The 12,739-nt window shown below is 54.8% G+C and overlaps 1 protein-coding gene across 1 annotated transcript in view; it reads right to left on the bottom strand.

Annotated features, from left to right (window-relative positions):
* UBE2O (ubiquitin conjugating enzyme E2 O) overlaps nucleotides 1-12,739 on the bottom strand; it is a 36,928-nt gene that overhangs the window by 24,073 nt on the left and 116 nt on the right. Inside the window, exon 1 of the mRNA XM_084861874.1 lies at nucleotides 12,356-12,739. This exon is cut by the window's right edge and continues 116 nt beyond it. Within this exon, the coding sequence (XP_084718000.1) occupies nucleotides 12,356-12,739 (384 nt within the window). The remainder of the gene's footprint in view (nucleotides 1-12,355) is intronic.

Here is a 12,739-nt window from a genome sequence, read left to right as displayed (position 1 = left end):
CAGGGGCTGGAGGAGGGGGAAAGGCGGGGTGACTAATGGGCTGGGGTTTGTTTGGGGGTGAGGATATGTTCTAACTCTAGACAGGGATGGTGGCTGCACAAACCTGTGCACACACTGAACCACTTTGTACTTGGAAAGGGTGAATGTTACGGTGTGAGTTATGCCTCAGTAAAGCTGTTTGGCTTCTTTTTTTAAGGGACTCGGGTTCAGCTGCAATTAATGACTGCCTGGTCCCCAGGTTCCGAGGAGGGGGTTTTCTTAGCTGTCTGTCCTGAATCACAGTGTAAATCAGATTTTATTTTTCAAGCTGAACACCAGAACCTGTCTCCAGTGTAACGGAGTCACCAGAAATGAAAATCAGCGCTGCTAACAGCCTCGACTGCTCAGAAATCAGCTGCTGGCCTTTCTTCCCTTTGTCTTAGTGTCTTTGACCATCTGTGGCTTCCATCAATCCTAAGCTCCATCGCTGAGCCGCTGGGCCTCAGTTCCCTGACTATAACAGAAGGGGGTCAACCAACCACCCAGACCCCCTCCCTGTGCCGACACAGCGGGCACCCCTCATCGGGCTGCTCCGAGCTCAGCGGCTGAAGCCCCGCTCCCCCCGGTACAGCACCGAGGAGGCAGTCGGCCGCTCCCGCGGGAGGCGCGGACCCTCGGAAGCTCACACGTGCAGGTCCGCGCTAATTGATCTCAGTGGAGACCAGCAGCTGCTCCGCACACAGCAGCCCTCTGAGAACTGAGGCCCAGAGAGGGGCTCCCGCCAGGTTTGGGGGTCACACCAGCACCCGCTGAACTCTGGTGGCTCCTGCGCTCAGTCACACCAAGGCCCCGGCGGAGAGTGGGGCGGTGAGCGGGAGGCTTTCCTTAGCGGCATTCCAGCCCCGGCCTGGGGGCCGGGCCAGGGCGAGTCTCCATTTCTGCTGGCTTTCCACTCCGGGGCAACTGCGTTCCACCACGAGGGACACGCCTGCCTCCTCCAGCCTCGCCATTGAGCTCACGCTCCGCCTGAGGAGCTTCGGGAGGGAAGGTGCTAACCCAGCAAAGTGCAATATGGTGGGTCTGATTAATCTGCTCTTCTTAGCATCAGGATGCCGCATGCCCCAGTGCTGGGTGATTAAGCAAAAGGCTCTCCAAAGAGCCCGGTGTGGGCAGTAAATTCCATGCCAACCTCCGGTGAGGGGGACATGGCAGCTGGCAAGGGGCCCTCTGCTCCAGCACAGGCACGGAGCACTGGGAAAGGCCGAGGAGACTGTGTAGGCCAAGCAGGAGGAACCGGCCACTCACGGGAACGCTTCCACGACTCTGCACGTGAGCGACACGGAACAAAAGCTTTTCCAGAGAGAGAGCTTTGTTTCCCAGGAGAGAGCGCGAGGGTGCCGTCTGAGTGCAGGGTGTGAGAGGCAGGGAACAGCCTGCTGAACTGGCACACATCAAAAGCAAAAAAAATAGGCTTTTAGACTTTATGAACATTTTTAAATATTATGTATCAAAAGATACTATCAGCCCAACTGGAATGGCTCAGTGGCTGAGCATTGCCATGAACCAAGAGGTCACTGGTTCGATTCCTGGTCAAGGCACACGCCGGGCTTTAGGGCTCAGCCCCCAGCAGGGGGTGAGCAGGAGGCTGCCAGTCAGTGGGTCTCATAACTGATGTTTCTATTTCGTTCCCTCTCTAAAATCAATAGAGACATTTTTTAAAAAAGACACTATTGATAGAATATAAGGGATACCACAGAATAGGAGAAAAGATTTGTGAATCAATTATCTAATAAATGACTAATGCCCAGAATATGTAGAGAATTCCTAAAACTCAACAATCAAAAACCAAGCAACTTAGTTAAATAATGGGGGAAGCACTTCAATAGGCATTTCTCCGAAGCTAAACAAGTGACCAACAAGCATGTGAGAAGATGTCCAACATCACTAATTATTGGGGAAATGCAAATCAAAACTACAATGAGACACACCTCACACCCATTAGATCACCACTATCAAAAATCAAAATAACAAATGTCGACGACGAGGATATGGACAAAATAGAACCCTGTGCACTGTTGGTGGGAATGTAAATGGTACAGCTGCTGTGGAAAACAGCGTGGCAGTTCTAAAAAAAAAAACAACAACACAGAAATAGATTGATCACATGATTCAGCAACTGCACTTCTGGATATATATGCAAAAGCATTCATGATAAGATCTTTTTCTAAAATATTTTTATTGATTTCAGAGAGGAAGGGAAAGAGAGAGAGAGATAGAAACATCAATGATGAGAGAGAATCATTGATCAGCTGCCTCCTGCACACCCCTTACTGGGGATTGAGCCTGAAACCCAAGCACCGGCCCTCAACTGGAATCGAACCCGGGACTCTTTAGTCCCCAAGCCAAGGCTCTATCCACTGAGCCAAACCAGTTAGGGACATGACAAGATCTTAAGGAAATATTTGTTTATCCATGGTTCATAATAGCACTATGCACAATAACTAGAACATGGAAGCATCCCAAGTATGCAACGACAGATGAGTGGAGAAGTAAAGAATAGCATTACACCCCACAGATATTCCTCAGCCTTAAAGAGGAAGGACATTCTGACACAGCTGTAACATGGACCAAGCGTGAGGACACTGCATGAAATGAGCCGTAATAAAAAGACAAGCATTGTACAATTCCACTTAATAAAATCACAGACACACTAACAGAGGTGGCTGCGGGGCTGGAGTGAAGGGGGGCGGGAGAGGTGGTTACTGTTCGGCGGTATGAGTTTCAGTTTGACCGAACAGAAAGTGGTGGTGTGGGGGTGGTGATGGTTGCACAATATTATGAAGGTATTTAATAAGGAGGTATATTTGTGTTACGTGTATTTTACCACAATAAAAATATTTTTTAATTTTCCTTTAATCCTCCCTCCAGGATACTATTTTTATTGTTTCTAAAGAGAGAGGGAGGGAGAGAGAAACGTCGATGTGAGAGAGAAACACTGATCGGCTGCCTCCCACCATGTGCCCTGACAGGCATCTAACCCACAACCCTTGGTGTTTGGGGCAACGCTCCAACCAGCGTCGCCTAGCCACCCAGGGAGGGCAGATCTTTTTTAAGAGGAAAGTGTAACCTGGGGCCAGGGGGCCCATTGTAAATGGCGGCAAACAGTGAGCAGAGGTGAGCGCCGGCACACCCCCAGCTCCTGCACCAGGAGAGAACGCACTCACACCCCCCGCCCCGCACTCACCCCCCCCACTCACACACCCTCCCCGCACTCACCCCCACCCCCACCCCCGGCACTCACACGCCCCGCACGGACCAAACCCCGCGGACCGAGCTAATGCAGCAGCAGCAGGCCAGCTGCGGGCTTGTGATGGCCAGTGATCGGCAATCACCAGCTGGTGATCAGCAATCACCGGCCGATCTTTACCTTTTCTCTCCGTTTGGAAATTTCTCCCAATAAAGTAGAAGGAGAAACTGTCTAAGAGGGAGAGCCACTGCACTCCTCAGGGGGCGCCCAAGCCTGGGTTCCAGGGGCCAGGGGAGTCTCTAGAAGCGGGGTGGGTGGAGGGCAGCGGATGAGGGCCAGGCCCGTCCACATGCAGGTGCAGCCGGGCTACAGGAGCAAGCGGCGCCCTGAAGAGCAGCGGGGAGGGGAGGGGGGGAGGGGAGGAGAGGAGGGAAGGGGGGAGGGGAGGGGGGAGGGGGGGAGCTCGGCCTCTGGAAGTGTCTGAGGTGAGAAAAAGGAAAAGGAAAATCCAGGACAGTAAGTGGAACACCGGAATAAAGCTTCCCTTCAGAGGACCAGCCGTATCAATGAGCCTGATGGGCCAAAGGCAGAAACGGGGCGGGGAACGCAGCACCGGCCATGCGCCGGTCTCCCTGACCTTCAGGAGCCGTCCGCGCTGGAGGCGGAGAGGCCGGCGGGGTGAGGGGCACGAGGACATGGAGGACATGGAGGCAGACACGTCCCCACCAGCGGGTGCTGGGACCTCCTCCCCACCAAGCACACCGAGGGGCAGGGGCAGGGCGGGAAAGATGCTCTCTTCTCGGCTTGAGGATGACATCACCACCGCAGGGCCCTCGCTCCCTGAAGTAATTACCAGCCGGAGCACAAGCCGGCTCTCAGCACGGCAGGGCCCGATGCTCCCGGGCCACACGCAGGACACAGATGTGCCGAGGTCCTTCCCATCCACATGGGGGGCGGGCGGAGGGGAGAACAAGTGCAGTCCTGGCCAGCCCTCCTCCCCCAGAAAGGCTGGGACTGGAGAGCTCCGAGGCGGCAGGAAAGGACTCTCCCTGCAGGATGCAAACCAAGAGGCTCCCTCCCCAGGCTGAGGCTGCTCCTGCCAGCGGCGCGTCTCAACTCTACTGCGGGGCAGGCGCGACTGCCCCTCCCCGTTTTAAAGAATTTTTAAAAAATATATTTTATTGATATTTTACAGAGAGGAAGGGAGAGAGAGAGAGAGAGCTAGAAACGTTGATGAGAGAGAAACATCAACCAGCTGCCTCCTGCACACCCCCTACCGGGGATGTGCCCGCAACCAATGTACATGCCCTTGACCGGATTCGAACCTGGACCCTTCAGTCCGCAGGCCGACGCTCTACCACTGAGCCACACCGGTTTCGGCCCCTCCTCCTGTTTTAGCACTACTCAGTATCTCAGATCAAAACTATTAACTGTCATAGTTAAATGCATCTCTCCATCTACAGCTATGCTATTCATTAAGCCAAGGGTGACCTGGTTAGTGTCTGCATCCTTTGACTGAGCTACAGAAGTCTCTTGCAATATGCAAACAAACAAAAACCCCACAACCAAATATTCAGCAAGATTTAACCCCAAAAGGACATTCATTCCAGTACCTTCTGCCTCACTGAATACTTCTGAACAGTAGAATAGCATTTGTCTCCATGTTTAAGTCACAAAAACATGCACTTCACAATCCTGCTTCAAAAGAACGCCGAACACCCGCGGTAAAGCGGACCGCAGACCCCCTCGGCACAGCCCGCCTGGTGGAAGGACTGAGGACGGGACACCCTCCCCGCAGAGCCAGCTGCGGACCGGGCAGGGCACACAGCCTGGGAGCCGGCAAACCCAGAGGCTTGTCCGTGGCCATGATTCCCGTTATTCTGAGCTACTCATTCCGGCAAGCATTTTGCTCCTCCCTGCGTGTCACCACGGCCCAGGTGGTCCCTAACAGAGCCCCGAGGCTGGCGGAAATGTCAGAAACAGGCGCTTGGCAAGGTGCGTCCCCTCAGGAAGCTGCCCATGTGGACGCGGCAGCATTAACACCATGACCTTCCCGGCACTTGGCCAGAAGAGCCTCAAGGAGCTACAGTTAAAAGAGCAAAATCGGAGTAAATATCAGCACAGCATCCTGTGCACAGAGAGGGCACTTACCCACGCAGGAGTATCCATGTGAATTGGCACCCTCCAGCCCCGCCCAGAACCAGGCCCAGCTCTGGGCAGAGAACCTCGGGAAGCTGCTACCCAGCAGAACGGGCGCACAGGTGACGCTCCCCCGGGCTAACACCACGGGATGGCTCTTTAAGAGAACGCACTCATCACACAATCTGCCCTGAACCCAACTCTGAGGGGACCATGGGGCAGCTGACACCGCACGGCCCCGCTGTGATGGCAATCACGCTCCGCTCTAACCGCGGCCCAGAGGGCACTGCGGGTGAAATAAAAGAGTAAGGGAGGGAAGTTCCTCGCGATGGAACAGGAAGATGAGAGAAAAGCAGGGATCGCAGTGAAGCGGGGATGGAGGGCACAAAAAGGCCTTTCCTGTCCTAAAGCAAACTAGGAGGAGCGCGCACAGTCAAGTTCAGGGCCACTGCAGGGAAGGAGCTGGCCCTGAGCAGCACGCGGCCTCTCCAGGCGTCCTCTGAACCTGTCTCATGACTCAGCATTCCCAGCGGAGGTGACAGCAGCCAGAGGGCCGGAGCGGCTGGAGCAGGGAGCAAGGCGGGTTTCCTAACACTGGCCACTTCCCAGACAGCAGAGTAAGTGCCACTTCCCGACTGGCTTTGCTCCGGGAGGTGGAGGTGGGACAAACCAGTGTTGCAATGAATCAGACTCACAGAGGTGCACTCATTCGACAACTAGGGCACTTGCAGAAATAAAATGAACTCTTTGACAGGTATTTTGAAAATGGCTGAGGGGCCAGGGAATGAAAACCAGAACAGAAAGCAGCCCAACCGAGGCCGGTGTGGCTCAGTGATAGAGCGTCGGTCTGCGGACTGAAAGGTCCCAGGTTTGATTCCGGTCAAGGGCATGTACATTGGTTGCGGGCACATCCCCAGTGGGGGGGGTGCAGGAGGCAGCTGGTCGATGATTCTCTCTCATCGACGTTTCTAGCTCTCTATCCCTCTCTCTTCCTCTCTGTGGAAAATCAATAAAATATATTTTAAGAAAAGGGGGAGAGAGAGAGAGAGAGAGAGAAAGCGGCCCAGCGCACGTGCAAATACGGCGTTTCTCCCGTACTGCCGCGCAGCTGTGACTCTCCCTCTCCCACACTCGTACACCATCCTCCTCCCAACACCCTCCTCCTCTCTCCTCACCTGAGGTCACCCTCCCCCACCAGGATTTAAGTATGAAAAGCCTGGATGAGTCATGCCAGCCACAGGGCTTCTGCCTCAGGTTAGATCAGGGTATTCAGACGCTGTAATTATCTATAAATCCTCAACTTAAGCACTGTCCGGTGAGGGCACACTATCTTTACTTCCGTTTGTGTTCAGGTTACTCCACTCATTGGCAGTGTGACTTGGAGAAGTTACTTAACCTCTCTGGTCCTCATCCCTCCTCAGAAACAGGAGAAGAGGACCGAATTCCCAGGTTGCCGTGGGTATGGAGTAATACACATAAGCACTTGAGCACCTGGCACTCTATATGTCTGTCATTATTTTCTTAAAATACAAAAGCAATACTCTACCGCCCTTATAATTCACAGTCTCGTCACTGTCATTCAGGAATTTCAGAGGATGCCTTCCAGGAGCTGGGAAACACGCACACTCAGGTGTGTCCCCTCCCCTCGGAGGCGGGGGCGTTAGCAGGGGTTACTTTAAATGTGCATGACTGACCTTCCTATAAGGGCCAGGGGTCTTCAAACTACGGCCCGCGGGCCACATGCGGCCCGCAGAGGAGTCTGATCCTGCCCGCCAGGTTTTTTGGGCAGTGAACGCAGCCGAGGTGTTACAGTAGGAATTAGTAGTTCATATAGTCCGGCCCTCCAGCTCTCTGAGGGACCGTGATCTGGCCCCCACTTTAAAAAGTTTGAGGACCCCTGCTATAAGGTAACAGGAGGGAAGAACTCAAATCTGAAATCCACCAGCTCACAAGCAACACCACACCGATGAGGACTGACGCCTCTTTGGCGTGGCACCGCCCTGTGACACCCGGAAGTGATCTCCTGAGGGCGGGGCTGGTTCTGGTTGATGGCCATCAGGATGCGGGCTGCTAACAGCCAAGTGGCCGCCCAGGCCCCACCCACCCACACTGCGGGTTCTTCCACCTGCGCAGGCTCCCTCATGGGGCTAGGAAATCTCGTGTTTTACAGCAGAGAAAAGGAAGCAGTGAGTAAGCCAAGGTCATTCCGAGTAGGTGACAGCCAGGAAGAGCACCCGAGGGTTTTGACTTCCAATCACAGGACACAAACACCCGTCCCTCATCGGATGGAAGTGCCCTTGAGTCAGGTGACAAGCTACACAGGGGACCAGGAAGGCATGCGTCCCAGGAGCCAGAAGGGGAAACCAAGGGACCAGGAACAAAATCACAGGGCACTCTGAGCCTGTAAGCGCTGGGATCCAATCTGAATAGCATGCAATGAGGTGCATTAGCCCCGCAGCTTGGGTAACCTTACATAACTTCTTCCTATTAGTTCATTAGAGCAATTGCTCCTAATGGGTCCGGCACCTGGGCAGATGGGGCCAGCAGGCCTCACAGCCTACGATGCTACACCTAAATAGCTTTCCCCAGGGGAATGCCGGCCTGAGGAGGAGCCAAAAATAAAGCGAAAAGCCAATTCCCGAGGGGCCTGTCATCAGAGATGTTTTACACACACACACACACACACACACACACAGCAGGGCGATTACAGCCACGGCTCTAATTTACAGACATTAAATCTCAAGCCAGCTGAGACCCTAAGTGTTATGGCAACTGAAAGCCAGAGAGCACACAGAGGGGAGAGCTACGGCGTGAACGGGACACCCGAGCCTGACGGAAGCACAGCTGTCTTCCTCACAGGGCGGGCCCCACCATGGCAGGTGAGGCCAAAGACCACGAGGCCGGCCCGGGCTCAAGGAGGCCAGAGGCTGCAGGCATTGGCTTCGATCAGAAACTTCACTGAAGGAACCACCATCGGTGGGGAGGAGCAAGTCCCGGCAAGGAGATCGGTGGCCAAACGGGAAGTGTCCAGTGGATAAATGCGCTATCACGCTGAGCGGTCAGGAGAGGGAGGAAGCCCTCCACGGGCTTACCCTGGGCTGCTGGAACCCCGGGAACTAAATAGTAAGTTTTAAGGCAATGCGACGTCTTTTATTTCTGTTGATTACATTTATGGAAGTAGCCAGGAGGGGGGAGGACTCATGAGCCAGCCTCTTCACCTCTCTTTTTGAAATTTGCTCATCAAAAAAAAAAAAAAAAAAAAAAAAAAAGTAGCCGAAACCAGTTTTGCCCAGTGGGTAGAGCGTCAGCCTGCAGGCTCAAAGGTCCCCGGTTCAATTCCGGTCAAGGGCATGTACCTTGGTTGCAGGCATATCCCCAGTAGGGGGTGTGCAAGAGGCAGCTGATCGATGACGCTCTCTCATCAACGTTTCTAACTCTCTATCTCTCTCCCTTCCTCTCTGTACAAAATCAATAAAATATATTTTTAAAAAAAAATAGCCAAAACTGGTTTAGCTCAGTGGATAGTGTCGGCCTGCAGACTGAAAGGTCCCAGGTTCGATTCCGATCAGGGGCATGTACCTTGGTTGCGGGCACATCCCCAGTAGCGGGTGTGCAAGAGGCAGCTGACTGATGATTCTCTCTCATCTATGTTTCTAACTCTCTATCCCTCTCTCTTCCTCTCTGTAAAAAAATCAATAAAAAATTTAAAAGTCAATAGAGAGTAATATTAAGCCTTTATTCATTGCCCATCAAATTAACATGAAAACAACAAAAAGGGCCCTAGCCAGATTGGCTCAGTGGCTAGAGCGTTGGCCTGCAGACCAAAAGGTCCCGGGTTCAGTTCTGATCAAGGGCACCACACCTCCCTTGGTCAGGGCTGTGCAGGAGGCAACCAATCGATGTGTTTCTCTCACATCCATGTTTCTCTCTCTCTTTCCCTCTCTCTCCCACTCTCCCTAAAAATCAATGGAAAAATATCCTCAGGTGAGGACTGACAACAAAACGAAACAAAGTACAAAAATGCTCCCAGCCTATAACTCCACGTTAAAAGGACACTATTTTATTTATTTTTTAAATATATATTTTATTGATTTTTACAGAGAGGAAGGGAGAGAGATAGAGAGCTAGAAACGTCAATGAGAGAGAAACATCAACCAACCGCCTCCTGCACACCCCCTACCGGGGATGTGCCCGCCACCAATGTACATGCCCTTGGCCGGAATCGAACCTGGGACCCTTCAGTCCGCAGACCGATGCTCTACCGCTGAGCCAAACCGGCCTTGGCAAAAGGACATTATTTTAAAAGTTCCAGTAGGCCGGGGCCGGTTTGGCTCAGTGGATAGAGCGTCGGCCTGGGGACTGAAGGGTCCCGGGTTTGATTCCGGTCGGGGGCATGTGCCTTGGTTGAGGGCATATCCCCTGTGGGAGGTGTGCGACAGGCAGCTGATCGATGTTTCTATCTCTCTATTTCTCTAACTCTCCCTTCCTCTCTGTAAAAAATCAATAGAATGTATTTTTAAAATTAAAAAAAAATAAAAATAAAAAAATAAAAATAAAAGTTCCAGTAGATGCCCTGGCTGCTGTGGCTCAGTTGGTTGAGTGTCACCCTGTGTACCAAAATATCACCAGTTAGATCCCTGGTCAGGGCACATGCCCAGGTTGTGGGCTCAATCCCTGGTCGGGGTGCATGCAGGAGGCAGCTGATAGATGTTTTGCCCTCGCTCTCGCTCTCGCTCTCCTTCTCTCTCAAATCGATAAAAACATATCACATACACACAAATTCCAATAGGTGAAAATTTTAAAAAGAAATGCTTTCTAAGACTGTCACTACATTATTCTACCAATAACTGGGTTCCCAACTCTCATAGCCACATTAATGATGTGGGAGACATCAGAATCTAAATTATAAGTCCACCTCGATGGATTTATAAGGCGTGAGAGGTGTGAAGGAAACTCTTCCTAAACCACAGCCTCCCAGCAAGGACCCACCTACCACCCTACCACCCTAGTCCATAGCCAGAAGCAAAACAGGAGCCACCTCTAGCTCACCCGGGCCATATGCAGCTGTGGAACCAGAGCTTACCTAGCAAGAGTGAATGTCCTTCCCACACAAACCTATCCCCGCGCCCTAAAGGAAGGGCTGGGCCTGCCACCCGTGCCTCCGCTTCCCAGAATTCCTCCGCCCGGGGCTCCTGCTAAGCCCAGAAGCCACAGAAACACTGCCACCGGAGCTGCAAAAAATGTCAACCGAAACAACACAGGTCACCAGAGGGCAGCTTCAACAGAGTCCAATGGCCTCCAGGCATTTTCTGTTTAGTTCCAGAACTGGTATTTTAAGTCATATTTTGTACAGCTACACACGGTGGGGGAGAGGCAGAGGGAACATAACTGTAAACAAATGAACCACCAAAGGCAAGTTGTTCAGGAGCCGATGAGCATGGCAGCTCGGGGTGGGGAGCGGGCCTGCTCCCCGAACCCGTCTCTCGAGGGGCATTCCGGGGTCCTGAACCTCTAGAGAAGATGGGTAGGGAAAAATATTTTTTTAAAAGCCCCTGGAAAGATCCTGGCAACCATCTGCTGGTAAGACAGCGCACCAACACTACCCCGAGCAAAAACCGCTCCCCGACAAGACAACACTGCTGGTCCTTCTTAACGAGTGTGCTGCTGCCCAAACAAGGGCCTTCCGGAGACGTTTACAGGGACTCACCCTCTTCCCTGGTTTGCATTTCTCTGAGGGCAGCGAGCCCTGCGTCCTGCGTGTGGATGTCTGTCTCTGGTGCATGCGCACCGGGAGGGTGGGAAAACACCCTGCGGGTACCAGCGGTCACTTCTGCCACTGGGAACTGGATCCAGGCTCTTTCTGCCCAAACCCTCGCCACAGACCCCCTCTGCCATGTGGCACCAAGCCCCAGTCCTGCCCGCTCTGTCTGCGGGCATGTGAGAAACCAGATTCACGTCTGACGTGCCCGCCCCCTCCCCAGCTCGGACCTCTCAGCCCCAGGCAGCTCCGACAGCCTGGTCCTGCTTCTCGATTGGAAATGTGTTCTGGGAGGGGGGAGGGGGGAGGGGGGAGGGCACCGGGAGGAGGGCATGGAGAAGAGGTGAGAGATACAGGGTTGCGTGTGTGAATCACTGATAGGAAGTCACACTCAGGAAAACAAGACCACACCAAGCTTGAATCAGGTTTCAGGTTTCTGACGATAAAGCCTTGGTTTGGTAAAACTGCAATGTTCACCAGCCTCACCGAAATGCCCAGTGGGAGTCTGATGTCTGCTTACAGCCTCAGGTAAAAAAACACAACACAAAAACCCTTAGGTCCCCAAAGGGTGGAGCTCCTCAGTCCCAGGTTCTCTAGTCTTTCCCCCCAAGAAGTCCAACTGCACTTAGGAGCCATCGATCCGGGGCAGCTGTCACAGCCCCTCCCCCGCGCTGCCAGCACCGAGGCTCCCATCGGCAGTGATTCCACGCACGAAGTTCCCGCAGCCACGGGAATGAGGCCCCACGGTAAGGCAGAAAGGGGCTAGGTCACCGCACCAGGCTAACGCATTCTGCAATGGGGTGAACTTCTGGGGGAGGAGGGGGTTTCTGTCGCCCGGGGTTTTCACCTGCATCTCTGCCCGGGAATGCCCACACCCCTCCCGCCCCGGCCGGGACGCACAATGCGGTGGGTGGCTCCCGGGGGCCAGCGGAACGCCGCACTGGTGGGCACCCCCAGGGCGGCCGGGCAGAGGCCCCGCGTCCATAACCTTGAGGCCCGCACCGCACCGCACCACAGCCTGGCTTCGATCCCTTCGCGCGGGGAGCCCGGCGGCCAGGGCTGGTGCAATGACTTGGCACCGGAGCGTCCCCTCGCCGAGGCCGCCCTCCCACCTGGGCCCAGGCCCGCGGCGGCAGCGCCTCCCCTCCCGGCCTCTGCCTGGGCCCCGACCCCAGGCCGGGCCCGGCTGCAGGCAGGTGCCCCCGCCGCCGCCCCGCCCCGCCCGCCCGCACCTTGGTCTCCTTCACGTGCTGCTTGACGCCCTCCGGGTACCACTGGACGCGCACGAAGCCGCGGCGCAGCGGGCTGGCCCGGCCCTCCTCGTGGCCCGCGCCCCCCGCCTCGGAGCAGCCCGAGCTCCCGCGGCCGTCCTCGTCGGCCTCCGAGTCCGAGTCCTCGCCGTGGATGAGGCGCACCAGCCCGAAGTGCACGGAGCCGCGGTAACGGCCCGACACCAGGTCGTGAGAGAACAGCAGGCGCTGCGAGCCGGCTTCGGGGCCGGAGTCCGGGGACGGCCTGGAGGCCGAGTCCGAGGCGGGCGGCCGGGCCGGGGCCGGGGCCGGGGCCGGGGCCGGGGCCGTGTCTGCGGCCGGGGCCGGTGCCGCCTCAGGAACCGC

This window comes from Pipistrellus hanaki (genome assembly GCF_964339955.1).
Source record: "Pipistrellus hanaki genome assembly, chromosome: 16".
NCBI lineage: Eukaryota > Metazoa > Chordata > Mammalia > Chiroptera > Vespertilionidae > Pipistrellus > Pipistrellus hanaki.
Note: the sequence above shows the minus strand (reverse complement) of the source record. Positions and strands in the feature narration are given on the sequence as shown.